The sequence below is a fragment of the Triturus cristatus genome, chromosome 6 (assembly GCF_964204655.1).
Source record: "Triturus cristatus chromosome 6, aTriCri1.1, whole genome shotgun sequence".
Lineage (NCBI taxonomy): Eukaryota > Metazoa > Chordata > Amphibia > Caudata > Salamandridae > Triturus > Triturus cristatus.
The window spans coordinates 789,716,458-789,741,067 of NC_140589.1; the positions used below are offsets into that span (position 1 = coordinate 789,716,458).

The window sequence follows — 24,610 nt, forward strand, 5'->3', positions numbered from 1 at the left end:
AGCTTATGACTCTTTGCGCTTTGCAGCCTGACTCCACTCTATGTCTGGACCTAGGTGACAGCTACACTTTATGCATACTTTCAAAACAGCTTTCACACAGGAAGGGTTGGGTGTGGCAGGGTTACATCTGCATTAATCTGCATACCTATGGCCTTCCTGGGCTAGGAGAGAGATGGGTATTCACACTTTACATTTGTATAGGCTTTGTCCTGCCTGTGAAGATCATTACCAGGCCTCGCAGCACGCATGTAGCTACACACAGGCCTACCCCCATAAATGATGGACACACACTCTGCATGTAATGGTCTCACCGAAGAACCACAAATGATTCTTGACAGTTTATTTAGACCCTCTGACTGAGCCCAGGCTTCGGGTTGTGCGACAGCTACATTGTAGCATAGAGGCCAGGTGGCACTCTACATCCCTTCCAACTTTTATTGGTGTGAAAATAACAAACTAAAATAACAAAACAAAAGGTGACAAAAGTAGTTCACCACCTATGACCTCAAAAGGACACATACAAAGTCCTTGAAGCTTTATCTATCTGCATGATTGGTACGGAGTTCATACCACTGGCTGCGGCTGTTGGAAACCTGGCTCCTGGGTGGTTCTATGTGATTGCTCACTTGCGCTGGTGCTGGCTGACCAGGACCCACCGCAGTCTCTCTTACACTTGGGGATGTGCCTGCCGATCAGGTAACAAAAGTGATGTTGAGGTCAGCATTGTCATCACCTTCATCCTCACTCCCTTAACGTTGACTTGTCTGCTGCTCAGGGTGCTGTGACTGGACTCTTTTGAACCATGAGACATTCCTTGATGATCTGGCTTCCCCTCTCTGCACAGTTATCATTGGTACTTGTATTCCAGCAAGCCTCACACCTTTTCAAGTAGTGTACGGTATTTCCACCCTAGATGGAGGTCTTGCATTATCACTGAGTCACCCACACAGAGTTCAGGGACTACTGCTCCTTGATCATTGCTGGCCCAGTCGTTGGCAGCCTTGCGCTTGTCTTGGGCGGCCTGAACATCAAATACTGTGGCTTCCAGCTAGGCTCTGTTGGGATGATGTCTCAGGCACTTCTCCTCATGATCAATCAATCAATCATAGCATTTGTAAAGCACAGTACTTACCCGTGAGGGTCTCAAGGCGCTGGAGGGAGGGGGGAATGCTGCTACTGCTCAAATAGCCAGGTCTTGAGGAGTCTTCTGAAGGTCAGCAGGTCTTGGGTCTGCCGTAGGTGGATGGGGAGGGTGTTCCAGGTCTTGGCGGCGAGATGGGAGAACGATCTGCCGCCAGAGATCGCTCTTCGGATGCGGGGGACTGTGGCGAGGGCGAGGTTGGCGGAGCGAAGCTGGCGGGTGGGGGTGTAGAAGCTGAGTCGTCTATTGAGGTACGCTGGTCCGGTGTTGTGGAGTGCCTTGTGTGCGTGGATGAGGAGCTTGAAGGTTATCCTCTTGTTGACGGGGAGCCAGTGCAGGTCTCTCAGGTGTGGTGTGATGTGGCTTCGGCGAGGGCTGTCGAGGATCAGGCGTGCAGAGGCGTTCTGAATGCGTTTAAATCGTTTCAGGAGTTTGGCCGTAGCTCCTGCATAGAGGGCGTTTCCGTAGTCCAACCTGCTGCTGACGAGGGCCTGGGTGACCGCTCTTCTTGTTTCGGTGGGGATCCACTTGTAGATCTTGCGGAGCATGCGGAGGGTGTTGAAGCAGGAGGAAGAGACGGCGTTGACCTGCTTTGTCATGGAGAGGGTGGAGTCGAGGATGACCCCCAGGTTGCGTGCATGGTCTGTGGGTGTTGGAGCTATTCCCAGTGCGGTCGGCCACCAGGAGTCGTCCCAGGCCGAGGGGATAAATCCAAAGATGAGGACTTCCATCTTTTCTGAGTTCAGCTTCATTCGGCTATTCTTCATCCACTCGGCGACGGCTTTCATTCCTTCGTGGAGGTTGGTTTTGGCGGTGTGGGGGTCCTTGGTGAGGATCAGCTGGGTGTCATCGGCGTAAGAGATAATGTTGAGGTCGTGCAGTCAGGCGACGTGGGCGAGCGGTGCCATGTAGATGTTAAAAAGCGTTGGACTGAGGGATGAGCCCTGGGGTACGCCGCAGATGATCTTGGTGGCTTCGGAGTGGAAGAGGGGGAGGCGCATGCTCTGTGTTCTGCCAAGAGGAAGGAGGTGGTCCAGTCCAGGGCCTTCTCTTGGATCCCGGTGTCATGGAGGCGTGTGCGTAGTGTGCGGTGGCAGACCATGTCGAAGGTGGCTGACGGGTCCAGGAGGATGAGGGCCGCGGTTTCTCCGTTGTCTAGCAGGGCCCTGATGTCATCGGTGGCGGTGATGAGGGCAGTTTCGGTGCTGTGATTGCTGCGGAACCCAGACTGGGACGGGTCCAGAATGCTGTTCTCCTCGAGGTAGCGGGTCAGTTGTTTGTTGACGGTCTTCTCGATGACTTTCGCCGTGAACGGGAGCATTGAGATGGGCTGGAAGTTCTTGAGGTCCTTGGGGTCCGCCTTGGGTTTCTTGAGTAAGGCGATGATCTCGGCGTGCTTCCAGCTCTTCGGGAAGGCGGGATGGTTGCTGTCTCGAAGGAGATGTTGATGGCTTTCTGGAGATGGGGTGCGATGGTGGTGCTGGCTTTGTTGAAGATGTGGTGTGGACATGGGTCTGACGGTGATCCGGAGTGGATGGTGTTCATGATTTTGATGGTGTCGTCGTCGTTTATGTTGGTCCAGGAGAGCAGGCGGTCGGTGCGGATGGCTATCGTGGGGACGGGGGTCTCAGTGGTTGTCGGGGCGGTTGTGGCGTTGAAGCTGTCATGAATGTCTGCGATTTTGCGATGGAAAAAGGTGACACGTGAGTAGCACAAGTCTTGCGAAGGTGGGATGTTGTTGGTGTTGGAGCCGGGGTTGGAGAGTTCCTTCACGATCTTGAAGAGCTCTTTGCTGTTGGAAGGTTTCTTGAACGGGGCGTGGGTGTTGGCGCAGTCGTCGATCCACTGTCTGAGGTTGCGGGCGGCGGAGTCGGGGTCAGTGGGGTTGGTGGGTGGGCTCTGGGCGAGGGTGGTGATTAGCTGTTCTTCGGTAACTTTGCTCCAGCAGTGGCGAGGGATCTGTTGGGTGCGGTGGTGCGTGGTGGGTTTCCGGAAGGTGAAGTGGATGCAGTGATGGTCGGTCCTGTGGAGTTCGGTGGTGTGGTTGAAGGAGACGTGGGGGCTTATGGAGAAGATGGGGTCAAGCGTGTGGCCAGCAGAGTGGGTGGGTGTTGTGACTAGTTGTCTGAGTCTGAGGTTGGCGAGGTTGTCTATCAGGGTGGTGGAGTTGGTGTCATTGTTGTTCTCGAGATGGAAGTTCAGGTCCCCGAGGAGGATGTAGTCCGAGGAGGCGAGGGTGTGTGTGCTGACGAAGTCTGCGATGGAGTCGCTGAACTGTGGTCAGGGTCCGCGGGGTCTGTAGATGAGGGTTCCTCTGATGGTGGTGTTGGGTTCGGTGTGGATCTGGAACTGCAGGTGTTCCGCTGTGCTGAGGGTGTCGTCGGTGTTGGTCGAGACTCTGAGAGTGTTCCTGTGGACGATGGCGATTCCTCCTCCTACCCAATTGGTGCGGTCCCTGCGGGTGATCTTGTAGCCTTCTGAGATGGCTATGGCGATGTCGGGTCCCGTGAAGGGGTTCAGCCAGGTCTACGTCAGGAAGGCGACGTCTGGGGAGGTTGAGTCGAGTAGGTCCCAGAGTTCAACGGCGTGTTTCCGTGCAGAGTGGGTGTTGAGAAGAATGCATCTGAGGTAGTTGGGTTCTTTCCCGGTGGGCGGGTTGGCGAGTCGGGTGCTGGTGAAGCTGCAGTTCCGGCAGGAGAAGGGTCCTTGGGTGCGCTTCAGGGCGGCCAGGAAGCAGGTTTTTAATCGTCCGGTGTTGAGTGTGTGGAAGGTGCTGTCATCGTAGCGGTGTCGGGTGTCTTGTCGGTCGCGGGGGCCAGGGGTTCTGGCGCTGGGCGCAGTCCAGGCGGAGACGGGCTTGCCTTAGGTGCACCTTTGTCGCGCCAGCGGCGCAGCCGCCACATAAGGGGAGGTGGGAGGGAGGAGCAGCTGGGAGGCGGGAGTGGGGCGGCGGATGGGCACTCAGGGGGGCCGGGCCACAGGGGAGGCAGCAGCGGGAAACAGCGGGCAGCACCAGAAATCAAGAAATAAGGGTAACAGACAACAGAGGGGAAAAAAAAGCAAAATACAGTAAAATACAAGCACAACAGTGAGAAATAGAGAATTGAGGGCAGCAGTCACAAAAGTAACTAGTGACCAGTGAGAAATCAAGAGTTAAGGGCAAATAAGCAGAAATACAGTAAAATACAAGCACCACAATGAGGACAACAGCAGCGGCAAACTCACAGCAGCAGCGGTGGCTGGGACACGGACACACAGGTGGTGCTGTGCGGCGTGGGGAGCGGCCTACCCTGAAAACAGGGTCAAGGGTCGCTCTCCCCACTGCGCAGCGGCCACCATATAAGGGAGGTGGGAGGGAGGAACAGCTGAGAGGCGGGAGCGGGGCGGCGAATGGGCACTCAGGGGGACGGGGCCGCAGGGGAGGCAGTGGTGGGAAACAGCGGGAAGGAAGAGAAATCAAGAAATAAGGGCAACAGACAACAGAGGGGAAAAAAAGCAAAATACAAGCACAACAGTGAGAAATAGAGTATTGGGGGCAGCAGTCACAAAAGTAACCAATGACCAGTGAGAAATCAAGAGTTAAGGGCAAATTAGCAGAAATACAGTAAAATAGAAGCACCACAATGAGGGCAACAGCAGCGGTGAACTCACAGCAGCAGCGGCGGCTGGGACACGGTCACACAGGTAGTGCGGCGTGGGGAGCGGCCTACCTTGAAAACATGAATCATGATTAGATCATTGGGGGCAAATCTGGTTGTAGTATGGAGGGTCTGCCGATATGCTTTTAGAATCTGATGCAGGCAACACTCACTGTCTTCGCCCCTGTCTACTCCAATCCTGAGTAACTGATTGAGCATCTGCATGAAGTGTTCCACTTCGCCATTGGCCTGTGGCCACTGTCGGGTTATTTTCCGGTGCTTGATGTTCAACCCATGGAGGAGTTCCTGGAACTACTGGCCCTGGAAAAGTGGGCCATTGTCAGTTTCAATCTCCTCCGGAATGCCCAACATTGCAAATATCTTTTCGAGTGCTGGTTTGACGTTGACAAAGGCTGTAGACCTCACAAGTTCCACTGCAGGATACTTGAAATGACTGTCGATGATGACTGTCCGGGAAGCTCCTAAAGTCAGTACTAACGGATGACCACGGATGCAGGCTGGCTTCTTCTGTGATGACCGGCGCCACTGGTGGGGGCGCCACTCGTGATGGTACATGAATTATAGTCTCTTACTTATCCTCAACCAACTTGTCCATTCCCGGTACCATAACTTGCCCCTGAGGTGTGCCTTCGTCTTGGTGATTCCCTGGTGATCTTGGTGAGAAAGTTCAACTATCTGAGCCCACAAGCTTCGTGGAACTATGAGCTGGCACCTTTCCAACAGCAAACCTCCTTTACTTACACTCAGCACATCACAGATCCGCCACATCCGGGTCGTTGCTGCCTGTTCTTCGGTGGTGAGTGCCCAGACTCCGTCTAGGAAGTTCCTCCATTGCTGGTGCCTGAGAGCCTCCTTGGCCTTCGATTTGCACCGGTCCGAATTTGTTGCCTCTTGAACTTCCGCAAATAAAAGTGTGCATGGGCAAGCATCAGACACTTTCATTCTTACAAAGCCTTTTGCAGCTTCATGATCTTCCACGTGTTGAGTTGTCTCTGGCCCCAGGGGATGATGGGAGAGATTAGTCGGGTTATTCGTGGCAGGCCGGTATATTACTTCATAAGAGTACTGTTGGAGCTGGACCGCCCATCTCTGGAATCCTTGGTGACCCATTCCTGGCAGTGCCGGCAAACAAAGGAACCAGTGGTTTGTGGTCAGTCACCACTACAAACTTCTGCCCACACAGGTAGAGGTGGAAGTGCTGGCATGCCCTCCTAATGGCCTGAGCCTTGCTCTCTATTTGGGCATTGCGCATCTCCACATCAGTAAGTGCCAGAATGGCGTAGGCAATGGGTTCCCACAAGCCCTGCCCTTTCTCCTGTAGTAGACGACACCAAGGTCTCCTGGGCTTGCGTCAACTACCAGTTCAGTCTGATGCTTGGGGCTGGAGTATGCTATTGTGGCATCATGCAGGAGTGCCCCCTTCACATGCTTGAAAGCTTGCATCGCCTCACTGATCCATTTGCACGGGTGTTCATGCTTGGTTAGGCCCTCAATGGTTCTGACAATGTGGCCAAATTGGAAATAAAACAGCTGCAGTAATTTCCCATCCACCAAAAATTGTGGATCTCGGAAACATTTAGTGGGACTGCGGCAGATTGGATGCCTTCTACTTTATTTGGAGTCACCTGAAGGCCCTCACTGGAGAAATGGTGTCCTAAGAACTCCATTGAATTGTAAAACAGGCACTTTTGACGATGCAGAGTCAGGCCACTAGCTGCAAGGCATCTCAGGGCAGCTCTCATTCTCTTGTGATGCTCCTCAAGGGTGTTCGAGAAGATGAGGATGTCTTCAATTACATTCGTTTTGCCCATCAGGCCCAACACTGCCTCCGAATGGCTTCCTGGAAGACATCAGCTGCTGAGGATATCCCAAAATTAAGATGACGATATCTGTGGGTTGAACAGCTTATTCTCGCCTCATCGAGCATAAGCTGATGATATCCGTTATTCAAGTAAATTCTTGAAAACCAGCAGGCTCCATTCAAATGGCCACAATCTCATCAACAGCGGGTGTGATGTGCCTGTTGTGGCGGATCACTTTATTAGGCAATATCATATCAATTCAGAGTCTTATTGCCCCAGGTTCTTTTGGTTTTGGGGCAATCACCAGTGGTGAAAACTATGGTGTAGGTCCAGATACCTTTTCAATAACTCCCAACACCTCGAGTTGTTCCAGTTCCTTTTCCACGAGCAGATGCATGTAGAATGGGACCCTTCTATATCTCAGTGCCTGAGGGCAAACGGACTTGTCAATGTGGAGTTTCATTTTGACCAATTTTAGACCTCTGAACAGTTCTGGGAATTCATCCACAATGTCATCCACATGTGACTGGTGTACTTGTCGGGTGAAAAAGACTAGGCTGAGGTCCTCTGCCATGTGACACCCCAATAGGTTACCAGTGTCTCCTTTTGTCATGTGTAAACTAGCTTGTGTCTTCTTGCCTTCATTCTCGAGAAGCACATCGGTGACTCTCTGTAGGGGAACTGGGTCATGACCACCATATGGGCAGATTATTGCTTCTGTAGTTGCAATGGTGGGTTGCAAAGCCAGCTTGCAAAACTGAGCAGTGTCCATCACATTTACAGAGGCTCCAGTATCAATCAAGGCTGTGATCTCAACTCCACCAATCATGACTTTGCACATGGGATGTGGTCTTTTGCACTGATTGTTCTGCCCTGTGAAAGATATAATGAACACTTCCTCGTCTTCCTTAATGGACAGCTGTTTGAGAGTCAGCCGACCTTGGTAGCTGGAACCGGTTGCCTGACCACCACTATGGCACACCTTTGCAATGGTTGGAGTGGCCACACTTCAGGCAGTGCTTCCCTTGCTCTGGGTACAGATTTGTTGCATCATCCCGCAGTTTCCACAGGATTTCTCACCTAGCTTAGGATTGCTAGCCGGACGTGGCTTGGCTGGCCGGCATTGGATGGCGTCAATATTTTCCTCCTTGACTCTCACTGTTTTAGGAGTCACCGGTACAAATACCCCACGGGAGTGGGCCGCCCCTTTGTCCTCGGCTCGACTGTCTGCCAATTTGTGCGATCTGGCCAGGATCACAATGTTGTCCAGCGAGATGCCAGGTTGGTACAGAATGAGTTTTCTCATGCTGGATGACCAGCCATTCGATGTTAGGGCAAGTGCTAGCAAGCTGGCACAGTCGTGCATAGAATAAATCAACAGACTCATCTTCAGTCTCTCTGGCCGGCCACAGCTTGATAACTGGGTTCAAATGGGTTCAATTGAAGATCAAAATGCCGATTCAGGATGGTCACAGCTGCATAAAAGTCATTTTTGCTGACAGTATTGGGCAGGATTTTGAATTGATCGTAGAGTTCTGCACCACCCATGTGAAGTATCATAGACTGCTTGACTGCATTGTCGGTTTCGCGCATCAAGCAAAAGTAATTTTTGCTTGATGCGTGAAAAATCACTCTATCCACTGACACCACCATGGGATAGCCACTGCAGGGTCCGCCAACTGGCAGAAAGGTGGAAGCACGGCCACAGGTGCATATGCGCCTTGGGAGATGGAGGCCGCAGCATCATATAGTGGGAAGGACATGCTATTCTTGTCCTGCTCCCTTAAGTGGTACCTCAGAACCTTCATGCGTCCCTGCTCCAGTGTGTGTGTTTCCAGCAGGGGTTTGTGAGTGCACAGGGGGTTATCACAGTTTTTGCCTTGCTCTCACCCACACACGGCTTTTCATCCACCTTTGCTACCGTAACAGTTTGCAGTGCCTTTTACAGTGGTCTCTGTTGCAGTCTATGGATTAGTGTTCTATACACGTGTTCTGGATCACAGTGCTCCTTCTGTTATGCATCTGCAAGCTGCCTGCTTTGCATGCTTATGCCTCTGATTCTCTCTCTGTCAACCACACAGGCCCACTGCAGCACCCTTCAGCCTTGAAAAGCCCATGCTCCCACACCAAGACCAAACAATGCTGGGGAACGTGACTGGGGCACACTCCACTGCAACAGTACCTCATGCTTGTGACTCTGCAAGTCATTCATCGATCATGGGGCCTGCACATAGCCACGTGCATCCACAGACCTGCAGTGTTGTGGGCTGCCACCTGGGGGTGAGGCCGTCACACGTTGCCAGCTAGAAACTTCAGCGCAGAGCGCAACCACAGCCTTCCATACTGCTGAGGATTGACAGGGATGCCGACAGGCCACGTGGTGTAAAGGGGTGTTATTGGGGGAGCCCCAGGTACCAGCTGCACCAGCCACTAGCACACCACTGCACATACCAGCGACGAACCACACACCCGTCAGTGAGAACCACAATGCCGCACACCACTCCACTCTCCTCACTGAAAGGTAGGCACTCTCGCACGCAGAGGGAACTCTGACCTCGTTGCCAATGTGAGGGTTGTTACCAGGCCTCATGGCATGCTCGTATGCTGCAGGCCTACCCCCATAAATGATGGACATACACTCTGCATGTAACGGTCTCGCGGAAGAACCATGAGCGATTCTCAACCGTTTATTTATACCCTTCAGCCGAGCCCAAACTTCTGGTTGTGTGATAGCTACATTGTTGCATAGAGGCCGGGTGGCACTCTACACTGCCATCACACAAAGGGCTCATTTACCCCCTACTGTATGTCTGGAGCCTGGGCTGAGTTGAAAGAAAGGGGGTGTTGTGCACTTCTAAGGATTCTTTTGAAGTCACCTCTTGAAGAAAGACATTTTCAGGATAAGTACAGGGGCTCTGATCCCATATTTTTAGACACTGAGTGGGATTTGCAACTAGACACTGCTGGCTCTACATGCTGCACATTGCCAGAGGACTGCTGTGCTACAAGGGGAAACCACCATTTGGACTAACTGCTTTGTTGTGCTGATCTGCTGCCTACTGATTGCTAGGTGACAAGAGAGACTGCCACATTGCAAACCGCTTTAGGTGGTGCTTGCTGCCTGCCTCCCTGTTTTTGTGCTCCCCAGTTGTTCTCCAGGGACTGGTGGCATGCCCCCCATTCTTGTAGGGGTTTCAAAGATCAGAAAGATTCCCTACCCTGTTTCTATTTTTGCTCGTGAACAGTGCTCTGGATTGATGAGAATTTTACCAGTACCACGCTTCCCCTCAGGAGGAGCGTCCGGGGAGCAGCGTGTCGGGACTAGTGTGCATGAGAACATCCTCGCTCCTCACATGAGCGGCGCTGCATTTGCTTATCGCTGTTCATGCCGTATTTACCCACCAAGGTACAGGAACCGCGTTGCCCTGTGCTAATCACATTCCTTTCCCCCACTGAAGTTATTATAGGACGTGTTCAGTCCTGGCTTCAAAGCCCCCGGTGGTATGTGCTAAATGCTTATGTGTTTTCCCCGTTGATCGGACCCAAGCATTCTTGGGGATCGTAATCAATTTTACACACTGAGACTTTTTAAGCTTTTGTAGCCTCAAGCACTTTGAATACCTTGCATATATCCTAAAATTGTCTTGTGGCATTCTGGTCTCCACAAGGCCGAATGGAAGTCTCTCCCAATTCTGAGGCTGAGACGGCAGTGGGTAGGAACGCAAAATTACCGGATTAGTTTTAATAGGCATGCAGGTGCTTCTGTGCCTCATATTATTGTGCTTGTGCACCCTATAACGTTTAGTAATAGCGCATGTGCACTGTATCATTGTTTTCAACTGCAATTCAGATGGTTTGCTTCCAAACCAGGTTGCATTACTCACACTCTTGTGTAATGTATGTACTACTGGTGAATTATGGTGACATGTGATGACTCGCATGTTGTTCATCAACCGCTGCATTTCCTGTCCTGATGTTATACTGTATGTTGTTTTGATGCTTCTATAGTCAGGATAACGAGTACTATTTCAGGATTGGTATAGTATGCACAATATTTATGATGCGTGTCATTTTCGTCTATGTTTTATGCACAATATACAATACATATTTTAATAAACCTTGTGTGAAGTCTCTTTGGTGGAGTATTCAAAGTGTCAGTGGTGTTACTGTCTTGGGCAAACGCTTTACACATTCCCTATGGAGATACGCCGGACTGTTCTGTGCCAAGCTACCAGAAGGTGAGCACAGGTTATCTTTGGTGTGTAATTTAGTTGCCCTGACTAGTATGGTGAGTTCTGCCTAGCTTGGCTGCATACCATAGCCAACCTGAAACATAAATTCTAACACCACCCATATCACTATTGATTCGTCATTCAAAATTGAGATTGTTGTTATTAACAAGGCACATCAGTTTTCTTTGAATGATTGTAAATGTTCTGCAAAAGTAAAAATATGCTCCCTTTGCATTCTCCTAGGGTATAAGGGATTTTCAACTCAGTCAGGTTAGCAATTAGTTGTTCCCAGGAACCTTCTGAGACTGACTTATGGTCACATTCACAACTTTCGAGCCTGGGGGTAAATTGTAAGGCAAAAAAAGCAGCCTGACTTTGTTTTGAGAAACACATAGATTGATGATGATATTAATGATGAAGATGACGTGGTTTATGATGATGTTAGCTTAGACTGTGATGTAATTGATGACTCAAATTTCTATTGGTGGACCGAAATCATAAAAAACTAACATTTTCCCACTCTCTACCATCTGTGCTTTTCATGTCATACAAACAGTAATTTTGGATGCTAGCGGTCAGCTCATGCTAAACCCATACATTGCGCAGCATCCTAATTCTTCAAATTGGATCCCACCTGATCATGTGGGCGAATATATTGAAACTAAACTAAGACAACCCATGAGTAAGCCTATCCAATCCAAAATGTGGGCTGAATGCCTCAGACCTATTTTCCAGGAAAAGGTAGCAACAAACTTTTAGCTCACAAATGGTTGCATACTTGACTAAGGGCTTGTTATTCGGGGTTTAAATAGACATGGGAATCCTGTCAAGACGAACATCTGGATGTAGTGGGACCCCTTCTAAAAATTCTGAGCGTGGTGGAAAAGTCAATGAATCAGGAAATCTGATTAATCGTGGTAACGTATCTCATGCCTCAAAAGGCTTCTGTTTTTTGGGAAAGGCTAATGCAGCTATCTCTTTGTAAAGACTAAAAGGAATACTGATCAAGATTGACCGAAAGCTAAGGGAGCTTGTAAGTTCAGAATTAAATCCAGAGAAGCAAAGCCTCCTCTTAGGGAAAGTCTGTGTAGACTTCCTCTTCCTTAGACAAAGCACATGTTTTGTCGATATTCATATTTCAGGAGCCAGCAAAACTATTGCCAGGTGCCAGCTGGTGTCTGCAGAGCAGGTCTTACCGAACATATTCCTCCAAGTTGTAGCTACCGACAATCGAGAGAGACTTCTACTGATGGCTCTGGTTCCCTTTGAGTTGCGGGGGCCTCAGGTTGTCTGAAAGTTGCAGTGAACTCTGCCTTGCCTGTTGATTGTTTGCTAGGCAACTACCTGGAGGACAGTGCCTGGAGGGAGATAATGCTCAGGTCACACTTGGCGATGATGGGATAGCCTGAGTGGGTCTGTATGACCACACGGTCCATGGCTGCCCACCAAGCGAGTCAAGGGCGTCTGCAGCCTGGAACAATGACCCAGACAGCTGCCAAACAGAGGGGTGTGGGAAACCACCCCCTGAAGTTCCCGTGGTGGAGGTTGACGGGGTCCCTGAGGAGGAGGCTGACCAGGGAAGACATTGCTGCCCTACGTGTCCTACCTGAGCTTGCTAGATGGCAAATTGAGGATGGGACCACTGGGAGGAGTTCGCAGAGCGCAAAAAGAGTGTCCCACACTGATGGCTTGAGGTGACAGGCCTCAGCCCATGAAGCAGGGGAAGCCTCTGGGGATCCTCTAATGTACTGGGAGAATGATCTCCTCTATAGCGAGCCTAAATATCCTGGTGCTGGGGCAGCCTGTGTGCTCATGGTCCATCAGTGTTACAGGACATTCCTATTGGGTTTGGCTCATAATATCCCCCTAGCAGGACATCTAGGGAAAGAAAAGACCTTCACCAGGCTTATCTCCAATGTTTATTGTCCCAGAATGAAGACTGCCTCATATGCATTCTGCAGGTACTGTCCCACCTGCAAGGCCAGTGGGAAATTAGGTAAAAAGCACAAAGCTCCCCTGGTCCCATTACCAGTTGTTGGCACCCCCTTTCAAAGGATGGGCATCAACATCATTGGACTGTTGGACCCCAAGGCAGCCTAATGCAAAAGATTTGTCTTGGTTTTGGTGGACCATGCTACTCGCTATCCAGAGGCCATCCCTCTGAGGAAAGTAACTGCACCGGTGGTGGCTAGAGCTCTGATGGCAATCTTTACCCATGTTGGGTTCCCCAAGGAGGTAGTGTCTGACAGCGGAACTAACTTCATATCCACACACATAAAGTCAATGTGGGAGGAGTGTGGTGTTACTTTCAAGTTCACCACGCCCTTTCTCCCCGAAACCAATGGTCTTGTGAAAAGATTGAACAAGACCTTGACGGGCATGATTATGGGCCTGCCTGTGCCCATGAGGTGTAAGTGGGATGTTCTCTTGACATGCCTTCTTTTTGCCTACAGGAAGGGGCCACATAAAGGAGTAGGGTTCAGACCCTTTGAACTCCTCTATGGCCACGCTGTTAAGGGACCTCTGAGCCATGTCATGTAGGGGTGGAAGCAACCTCCCAGGAACCCCACTACAGGCTGTGTTCAGTTACATGATGGTCGCCCGCAATCAGATGCATCGCTTCTGAAAAAAGACAAAAAGTAATTTGGAGGCCAGTCTGGAAGCCATGAAGCTCTGGTACGGCCAGAAGACCGCTCTGGTGGATCTTCAGCCTGGCCAGAAAGTATGTGTCATGGAATCAGTACTCCCCAGGAGCACTGGACCGGCTCATACAAAATCAAGGAGCAGAAGGGTAAGACCACCTACTTGGTAGATCTCCAGACCCCTAGGAACTCCCCAAGGGGTGCTCCATGTGAACAGACTCCAGCCTCACTTTGAAAGGTCTGAAGAGAGCATGCTCCTTGTGATGGATGAGGAGATGGAAGAGGAGAGCAAACCTCTCACTGACCTCCTCTCTGCACAAGAAAATGATGAGTCAGTGGAGGGTGTCAACCTCTCTTCCACCCTGACAACAGAACGGCACAGGGACTGTTACCAGTGGCTGGGACATTTTGTCTCACTGTTCTCACTCACCCCTGGACTCACACATCTTTGCATCCACGATGTGGAAACTGGAGACAACTTACCTGTGAAGAACATCATTTACAGATTGTCAGACAAGGTGAGGGCCACTATTAAAGGGGAAGTCTTCAAGATGCTGGCATTAGGTGTGACTGAGCTCTCCAATGGTCGTTGGTACAGTCCTGTCATGCTGGTACCACAGGCTGCCCCACCAGGCACCACTCCAAAACTCAGGTTCTGCGTGGACTACCGAGGACACACTTCCATCACCCGAACTGATGCACACCCCATTCCCTGAGCTGATGAGGCCATTGATAGGCTGGGTGCTGCCAAATTCCTCAGTAACTTTGATTAACGTCAAGGTATGGCAGATCGCTCTGACAAAAGGGGTCAAAGAGTGGTCAGTATTTTCAAACACAGAGGACTACTTCCAGATTCAGGTAATGAACTTTAGCTTGAAGAATGTCCCGTCTACCTTCTAAAGGTTGATTAACAAGGCCTTTTATGCTGCCTACTTAAGAGACATTGATGTCTACGGTTTTAGCTAGGAGGAACACCTGCATCACCTCCACGAGATTCTTCAGGCCCTACAACAGGCAAGCTTGACCATCAAAGCCAGTAAGTGCTAGATTTGGCAGGGTTCCGTGGTGTACCTCAGACACCTGGAAGGTGGGGACAAGGTGCAGCCCCTCTAGGCCAAGATTGAAACTATCATGGCCTGACAACAACCTAAAACACAGACAGAAGTGAGAGCCTTCTTAGGCCTCACAGGCCACGACTGCAGATTTGTTAAGGGTTATGGCACCATTGTTGCCCCCTTAACTGAGCTGTCTTCCAAGAAGCAGCCCAGATTGGTGATCTGGGCAGAGGCTTGGCAGACAAACGTTGATACCCTCAATGAAGCCATGTGTACAGCACCTGTACTCAAGGCACCTGATTTCTCCAAACAAGTCATCGTGCAGACAGACTCTTCAGAGCATGGCATAGGTGCAGTTTTAGCACAGTTGAATGAGGAGGTTCTAGACAAACCTGTAGCCTTCATTAGTAGGAGGTAATTTCCACAGGAACAGAGGTGGAATACCATTGCTGTGGACTGGGCACTGAATAAGTTGAGACATACCTGCTCTGGGCTCACTTCCTGGTCCTGGATCCGACCAACCACAGACCCCTCATATGGATCTTGCAGATGAGGGGTGAAAATCCCAAACTGTTGCGGTGCTCCATCTCCCTACAGGGAATGGACTTTACGATGGAGCACCGCCTGAGGTCAGACCACCCTAATGCTGATGGTCTCTCCAGGTTTTTCTGCCTTAGTGAAGAGAACTCCCAAGAGGTTGGGTAGCTCTCCCCTCTTTCAGCTGGGGGGACACGTGTTAAACATGACAACCTTGGGTTGGTGCTCCCCCCACCTTTTTGCCTAACACGTCCACTTTTCTGACCTAGTTTTTTCTGGCTTTAGGATTCTGTGCACTTTACCACTGCTAACCAGTGCTAAACTGCTTGTGCTCTCTCCCCTAAACATGGTAACATTGGTTCATCACCAATTGGCATTTTTAATGTACTTATAAATCCCTAATAAAGATGTAATCCCTGTACCCAGGGCCTGTAAAATAAATGCTACCAGTGGGCCTGCAGCACTGATTACACCATCCACTGAAGTAGCCATTTAACCATGTCTCAGGCCTGCCACTGCAGAGCCTGTGTGTGCAGTTGTACACTGCCATGTCGACCTGGCTAAATAACCCTTTTGCCAAGCCTGAACCGTCTCTGTTTACACATATAAGTCAGCTTAGGTGTGACTTGATGGGCCATCCTTAGAGGATGGGAGGGAGGAGCTGAACTCAGCCTCACTTACACATGAATAGACTGTGTCCTGTCCCCAAACAAAGGGCTGCATACCCCCCTGCAGTGATTCTGGAGCCAGCACGGGAAGGAAGGACCTCTGTGCACTTCAAAGACCTGTGTTTGAAGTCTCCCCACTTCAAAGGCCCAACTGGGAATAAGTACTGGTCCTCTGACACCATCACTTCAGTACACTCTGCCAGGATGAAGGACTAGGGTGCTGCTGAAGTACTGACATTCTGCTGGACTGCTACTTTGCTGGACTCCTGCCTTACTGTACTGGCCTGCTGTTCTCCTACTTGGGTGAGAAGTATGGAACCAACATTACTTGAACCCAGAGTGACTCCAAGGGCTTGCTGGACGGCTTCCTGATCTGAAGTCTCAGGGACATAGAAGATTTCCATCCTACTAGTTTCTGCACCTGAACTATGCCATCTGTGAGTCTGCCCTGCCAAGTTGTGCCACCCCAGTCCTAGACCCTTGGAAGTGGGCCTAAGGAGCTTGCTTCAACAAAATCAATGCATCGTCTGTCGAACCTGCTAATCGCTGCCGTTGCATGGATCAGAACCGGCACATCGCCCCTGTTGCATGGTTTAGAACTGGCGCAGCACTCCTGTTGCGTGGATCAGAACCGGCACATCGCCTCTGCACCTTGGATCGGCCTTGACTATGTGATACTCTCCACAGTCCAAGGTCTTCACATCCCCGTTGACGGCATCCTTGACGACGGTGCCGAATCTCTGCATCTCAGCTCTTCGCTCATCGGAGCCAATGCATCGCCGCTGCTGTGCAGATCAAGACCGGTGCATCACCGCCACTGTGCGGATCGACATGACTCACTGCTTCTGCTGTACCCCGCATCTTCAACATTGATGCGGCCAGGATCAAGGTACTTTTGTTGAGCGGGACTCACTGGGTCCATGTATCTGACCCGCACTCCAGCTCAGTGGGCCTGAATTTTTTACTTTATCCCAATCCAGCATGACCAGATACCACAAGTAAGCGCGTATTGCTCCTAGGCGCTATATTGCTGTTTATTCTTTAAAAATTAATATCTCAAGTTCTACGTTTTGGATTTTTGTCGTTGTGGTCTTGTTTTATTTACTAAATTAAGTTTGATTTTTCTAACCTGATTTGGAATCTTTTAGTGTGATGTTTTCACTGTTTTACTGTTTGAACAGATACTTTACACATTGCCTCTAAGTTAAGCCTGACTGCTCCATGCCAAGCTACCAGAGGGTGAGCACACGATAATTTAGAGCTTGCCTGCTTCTTACCCTGACTAGGATTGTGGTTGCTGCTTGACTCGGGCTCAAACCCCAGTCAACCTACAAGCCAATGTCTAACGTACTCCACAAGTAACTTGCAGATCCCAAATTCCAATCTTGGTATGACTGCTAGACAGCCTAGTGAAGATGCTCCAAAGACCTACAAGTAATATCCAGAGCATGAGTTTAAATCTCTGCAGGACTAAGTCAAATGTCACTCTTCTGAGGGTAAAAAAAAGGAGTGCCATTGAGTTCAGTAGTAATTACTGTCCCTCATTGAGAACTATGAGAAAATACATTAGTGTTTTTGATATATACACGTTTTACTGACATAAATATTCCCCTCATTCCATATACTATGTCTTCAGAAAACAATATTTCCATTGCCTTCTCAGAAAGTAGGATGATACCTATCGTTTTTTATGAATTTCTGCTGTCACCTGTTGTTCTAAACAGGTTGCATTCGTGTTTATTTTGGAAAATAGCTTGTCTTTTAAGAGAGCTGCAGAAAATATTGTGCTCCCCTGTCTTTAATGCGCTATGTCATCTTGTGGATTGAGGCACAGTATATGGTAGGAGGGCTTAGGTGGCATGTTGCTGTTACTGGCCTTCTGTACTCTTTCCCCTTCACCACCTAGGATTCCTAATTGCTAACAATACAACTGGCTAAGGATATTTAACTGAACAACCTAAACACGGTTATGGAGAGAGACAGAGAGATATGGAGAAATATGGAGTGAGAAAATAAATGATCGGCAAATAGGGGAGAAAGGAAGGAATGGTAATAAAGGGAGGAGTAAAAGGAGAGAAAGAAAGAAAGAAAGAAAGAAAGAAAGAAAGAAAGAAAGAAAGAAAGAAAGAAAGAAAAAGAAAGAAAGAAAGAATCATAAACTGGAAGGTAATTTGATGGGGTGAAGAAACACTGAAAAAATGGGAGCGGGATGAATAAAAATAATGTATAGGTTGAGCAGAAGCAGCAGAAGAATATTACAGGGAAATAATAACGAACAGTAGAAAGAAACTAAAATAATAAGAAAGGAAGTAATACAGAAAAAATTAATTGAATTGAATTTAGACTACTAAATTGAGAAAAATCCTAATTTTAAGACTTTTGGTATTCACAGAAGGCATTTAGGAGTCCTAAAGTTAGGAGTCCTAACTATACTACTACTAAACTGAGAAAAATCCTAATTTTAAGACTTTCGGTATTCACAGAAGGCATTTAGGAGTCCTAAAGTTAGGACTCCTAACTTCTGTGAATACCGAAATGAGTAAGTGCCTTCTGTGAATACCAAAATGAGTAAGTGCCTTCTGTGAATACCAAAATGGTAGTAAGTTTAGGATTTTGTCTTAAATTAGTTCTGTGAATCGGGCCCAAGAATTGCATCTCTGAGATTCGTAAGGTACCACTGATATATTATAGTCATTCTTTGCGCATAAGTGTTATAAATTGACAAGTGAATTAGATCCTCTCCATGTCTGTCAGTGGCACTTTGATGAAAATGACAAACTGGTGTTTGGAGACCACGCATAAAAATCAGGTATATGGGTGAGAAAAAAATTACAAAAAAACTGGAGAGCAGTGGCATTACAGTAAACGAAAACTTAACAAAAACATTTTTTCACAAAGGAACAACAGTGTTGTTTGGGTTTGATCAAATGTAATTGCACAAAGTAAACACAGGCTTTTCAAACTAAATTACGACTTTTTCAGCTATATGCAAACGAACATTTGTGTACAAAATTATTGGATTTCCTAAGCATATTTAAAGCTTATTTTTGAATGGTAATTCATGGGTAGACAATGCTATTTCCTTAATATCAAAACCAAAAGCAGCCCAAAAATATTCAAGCCCGCCCCGCTCTCTTCCTCGTCTCTTTCTCTCTCGTTCTCATTACATCTGTTCTCTCTCTCCTTATCTCCTCTTTCCCTGATTGCTCTAGCCACCCTCTTTCAATCTTTTTCCCTCACTTCTTTCTCCCTTTCCCCTGTCTCTGTTCCTCTGTGTATGTCCCACTGTGCCTAGGCCAATATAACACAGAAACCCCCCAAGTCCCCGCCCCCCACCCCAGACGGTGCCAGATGAGATACATAAAGGGCCAATCAGGCCCCCAGTGCCACAGGCACACGTTGCATTAGGGGCCACTGTAATTATGCCATTCTGAGGCTGGAAGTTTTCTGCCTAATTAGATTTTTAGCATATTTGCCGCATAATCCACCATCTGGAGTTTATGGTGCAGGTTGCAACAAACAATAGTTTCTAGTTCAAACGCATCAAAATAAGCTAGAATAATAAAAACTTTAACGTAGTGCAGTGCTGAGGCATACCCTTGGTAAAAGTGAAATGGTCACCTTTTCGTTGCTGGGCAATGTAGTCGGGTGTCAAACTGGTACTATTGAGGCAAAACATTTGCCCTGACCATGTGAGTGTTAAAATATCAAACTGACAACATAATATTCTCACACAATGTGCCACATAGTTGCATTTTCTTGATTCATAATGTTGCCAACTCTGCTGCATAATTTGGTACTCCATAGCCGCATAATTCCAGGGGAGCTCATGTTATTATATGATTCACAGGACGCGATGTAAAATCTAGTTAGAGGGGGCAGGCTCAGAAGCTTCTCATGCTCAGTAGACAGCTGGGCTATACTTCGGATAGATAGATAGATAGATAGATAGATAGATAGATAGATAGATAGATAGATAGATAGATAGATAGATAGATAGATAGATAGATAGATAGATAGATAGATAGATAGATAGATAGATAGATAGATAGATAGATAGATAGATAGATAGATAGATAGATAGATAGATAGATAGATAGATAGATAGATAGATAGATAGATAGACAGATAGACAGATAGATATGCTCCCACGATCTTTACATCTTCACTTTTCACAGTTGCCCCCACCAGTTTTATCAGAGAACTAAAAATTACTTCTAGAGCCACTGCTTACCTGCAAACTCTGGATTCCTCCAAAGGCCGTGAAAAGAAGTAAAAATCCCAGAGAAACAATCAGGATGTTCTTGAGGTGGTGCGCCATTTTGTCTTGTTCGGTTCGATCGAAATGCCCGTGTAATCCCAGAGCCCGGTCTGCAGTAGAGCTCCTTGGACAGGGAGACCCTCAGATCTGACTGAAGACTGCTGGGCCAGCCATGTGTGCCAGCGCCACTGAACTTTGGCAAGAAAAGAAAGGTCGCCGATATTGTAATTGTTACTCATTCACTTCTTGAGAGGCAGTGGTGGGCATTTCAGAACCAACGCCCAAGCAGGCGGCTATCGACTCCTCCTCTGAGTGTCAGCGCCCAGGGCTATTTATTGGAAAGATTAGTTCCCCCGCGCCCTGGTGTCCGACTCAGTTGTTCAAGCCTGTTTCCGTGGCTGCTTGGATAAAGTACACTCTTGTAAACTGAAAGCGCACTATTGATGTGAGCAGCACTCTCTGGCCCTCGTGATTGTTTATAAAACTCACACTGACCCTGCGCCTCTTCACGCCCTGCGACACGAGACGAAAATCACTTAGTCGAGCTTCCAGAAAGCTGTCACTGTCTAAACACTATATAAAGAATAGAATTGTGACACCCGTGTTTATCTGCGCGTGCTTCCTTGACGTTCAGATGTAGAGAACATCCATGGAGGAAACACTCATATCTAATCCAGTGCGTTCGGAAACGCTGCTCAGGGGGTTCGAGTCGCCGCTGCAAAGCATTTGTGTCACCTAAAGGTCACACGCCCGAGACTCTCCACTTCACGGGTCATTCTCAAGTTGGTAACAGGAGGGCAGTTGTGCTAGGCAGGGCTTTAAAAGGGATGAAAAAACTGGGGGGTCTCTCAAAGGGGCGTGGCCAATGCAATTAAGGGCGCGCCTTAAAACGCATAAGCTACAAATCTGTGCTTAGCATAGTGTGCCGCCCGACTTGTATTTTGCTGTTTCTGTCATTGCATCCAGATATATGATACAAGTAACATCATACCTACAACAAGTCAGGACTATTGGCTTTGTCAATGGTTGTTAGTTGCATAAAATAAATAAGCAGCAACTATGGCTTGTGTATAATATTAAAAAAGCTTCAACTTAAAGCCCTGGTGACACCACAACAATTTTGCTGCTCCTGAGTTTCAAAAAGAGAAGTGGCAATTTGCAATGTGCACTATTCAATAGGGCTCCCTCACTTGCAACAGCGCTTGAAGTCTTGTGGTTTTTAAAAGCAGAAACATTGATTGATTGATTGATTGATTGATTGATTGAAACATGGGAGATGTAAGAAGCAAGGATTTCCCTTCCCTACAATGCTACCTTAGGTCATGCCGTAACATCTCCGCTAGTGAGAAGTGAGCAGTGTGAGCAGCGCACATCGATGTGCCTGCTGTCACGGCAGTCCGGAAAACAACAGACTGCTTGTGCCAGGGCACAAAACAGAGGGCACAAAACATAGCCCGACAGAGACCCGTTGCGAGGCCCATTTTAAAAAACTGCTGGTGCTCAGACCTGGTGAGACCCAGCCCACTTAAATCCCTGGTGCTAGGTACAACAACTAGTGTTGAACCTGGAGACAGTTCAGTTTGTGGCATGTGCTTTATTAAAGGTCACTTTAAATAAATTAGCTAAGCCTGCAAGACCGAAGACCTTTTCCAAACATGACTGCCTGATTTTGTTTATTTCATGTGAGTAGTGTTAACATATGGTTATAAATAATACATATATTTTTAAATAAAGTAGTGTAACGTGTTCGGTGTCATGGATTAATGTGGCAGGGATGACCAAATTATGCAGCAGGGTTGACTAAATTATGCAGCAAGCAAAGGCGAATTAGGTGATATAATGTTACCAATTTGCTGGCATTATTAATTGTATTGGCATTTGTTAGGTTTTGCCTGCACAGTTCTTACACTGTGCATGTTAAATCTATTGTGTTTATTATAAATCTTATAAGGGTCTTACACCCCGCCTCCTTGCTTTCCTTGCTTTTCATTGGTTCCTGTGCTTGCCATTTACTTTTTCTCCATTTCTATTGGCTCTAGCAAACTGTTTCCTGCATTTACCAATGCTTGTTCCTGTACTTTTCTAATCAGTTTCCCAGTGACCAAGTACTGTTTACACCCGCTTTTATTGAACTATTTTTTTAAGGTTTTGCATGCACAGACCAGTTGTTCTTTGTTATTGTCATCTCACCTCAGTGCTTAATTTGAGCCAGTGGTTTCCGGTGCTCAGCACCACCACCTAACTCGTTTCCAGTGCACGGCACTGGCATTTAATTATCAACACTGAACTTATGAAAGTCTGCCACATGGTGGTGCTGCTCATCTAATTTAGAGATGAGCAGAACAACAGTTGTTTATGAATACAATATACATTCAAAATTAATAATACCTGCCTCCCCAGCCATTCCTTTAGCTTTGGGGACCTGAAATAATCTGAACTGTCACACTTGTAGGTGAGCAAAAGGGTTAGTAGTTGTTTTGGAAGTGATGACAGGGGCGATGGGTGGTGTAAGCTGCAGTGGCCCCCTGGTTAGGGCCCTGGCACTTATTTTACAAATTAAGCTGTCTCACTGAAACATGCTCAACATAAACACCAGTTACGTTACACATGAGCACATTCAGTAGGGACCCACTCGATTGCATCAGAGCCTGGCGCTTATTTACATTGCAATGGGCACTCCCCAGTCTCTCTGGGGCCCAAGCAGGCACTAACTCAAGTGCATCAGAGGCCAGAGCTTGTTTGCTAGCGCTATCAGCCCTCGGACAGAAACACGCCATCCGTCTCTCCCCAACAAGCTTGTCACCGCAATCCTCCCCCACGTGCCCGCAAAGGTATTTATTTTTTATATTTACATATTGTACTGGATCACGAAAGAGCAATATAACTACCACACCAGAACCTGTTCCAGAAACCAGTCAGCTCTGTACTCCGCATATCACAGGTTTGAAGCGTCAGTGGAACTTGTGGGCTGCAGTAAGCTATGGCCTCCGTCTACATTTCTTTGTTTCTCGGACAACTTACATTTTTCCATTGGGCCTTTTATTAATTTTCCCTGTCTACGCACATTTGTTTGCGTGTTGGTAAAAAGTGAGCCCAGCGCAATGAAGGTAAATGCAGCGTATTATGATGAATGCACTGCCCTCAGGGCAGCCGTGGACTCACGCTGCCCTGTGGGCAAAGCATTCCTGTGAAAACAGAGCAGCTGCTGTAGAGCCGCTCTGTGTTTTCACAGTGCAGGCAGCAACCTGCCTGCACTGTTAAAGGGGATTATAGATCCCATTGCAGGCAGGTGGTGTCAGTGCCCTTCCCCCCTCCGTCAGTGCCCTTCCCCCCTCCAGAGGGCTGCTCTCAGGGGGTGCCCTGACAGGGTGCCACCTTTTAGGTGGCGCTGTGTCAGTGTGCCTCCTGAGAGCTTCTTTGCCTCTGCGTCCGCGTCTGTAATACGGCATGGGCACAGAAGCAAAGGGATTCCCTCATTTACATGGGCCAGGCCCCCATGCAAATGAGGGAACACCGCTGAAGATAGGGCAGGCGCTTTATGTGCGTCAGCGCTATTGGTATCACTGAAGGGGACGCACAAGTGTCTGTGGTCCCTTCTGTAATACCAAAGTGCCCGGGGCACGCAAAGCAGGTGAAAATGCCTGTTGCGCCCTCGAGGCACTTTGTGTAATACGGCCCCTAAAGTTTGCATGCTGTTTTATGCAAAGTATACGCGTATGCATATGAAATGTCATTGTCGGTGGCGTTTCTGCAGAGGCCACCAATCTGCTATTATTCAGTGATGCAGTGTTATACATGTTCACATATGAAACATGAGTGTCGTCAGCGACGTATAGTGTCTCACTCGTTTGTAATACAGCAAAAGTAGTGGCCCGTGTCCTTGTTTACATACTTACTTAGAGTGCTATCTTCCTGTAGTCCTTCTGTCCTACAGTTGTTGTTTTGCACTTGTTTACATCTGAAATATCAAAAATTACCTTCTTGAAGGGATCCTTGATCTGTTATTATTCTGGGATCGTGGTGTTGCACGTTTACACATGAAACACCAGGGAGTTAATTTTTCGGCACCGGGCCCCAATCTGGTCCTATGCAATGGTCATGGTGCCCGTGCTTCCATCGGAAATATTAGTGTGGTCAGCCTCCAGCAGAATTCTACTCTGTGAATATACAGGTGATGTAGCTGTGCAAATATTTACATCTGCTATATGCTGTAAAAGAATTTACATCTGCCATTTTCTGTGGCCCATTCTCCTGATTTGTAGGGAAAGCAGTGCTGCATGTTCGATTCTGAAATGTTAGTATAGTTATTGTTCAGAAGCTCTGCTATGCTATTATGCATGCTTTGTGGCGTTGCCTATTATGACATCTGGAATGCTTGTGCAATCCTCTTTCTGCTGAGCGTTAAGGTTACTGTACAAAGATTGCACTGCTGCACAAATGTATATCTGGGATGTCACTGTCCTGTTCCTGCACAGAGTTCACTCTGATTTCTGTGCACACATTGTGGTTTTGAACAAGTTTCATCTGGATGCTGGTCTGGTGACCTCTTCTGATAGGTTGTCTTGGTGTATTGGCACGGATTGTGGTGAGGCACAAGCTTTGGTCAGACATGC

The 24,610-nt window shown here is 48.1% G+C and overlaps 1 protein-coding gene across 1 annotated transcript in view; it reads right to left on the reverse strand.

Annotated features, from left to right (window-relative positions):
- UNC93A (unc-93 homolog A) overlaps positions 1-20,535 on the reverse strand; it is a 261,105-nt gene extending 240,570 nt beyond the window's left edge. The window contains exon 1 of the mRNA XM_085611371.1: positions 19,971-20,535. Within this exon, the coding sequence (XP_085467497.1) occupies positions 19,971-20,057 (87 nt within the window). The 5' untranslated portion in view covers positions 20,058-20,535. The remainder of the gene's footprint in view (positions 1-19,970) is intronic.
- Positions 20,536-24,610: the final 4,075 nt, after the last annotated feature.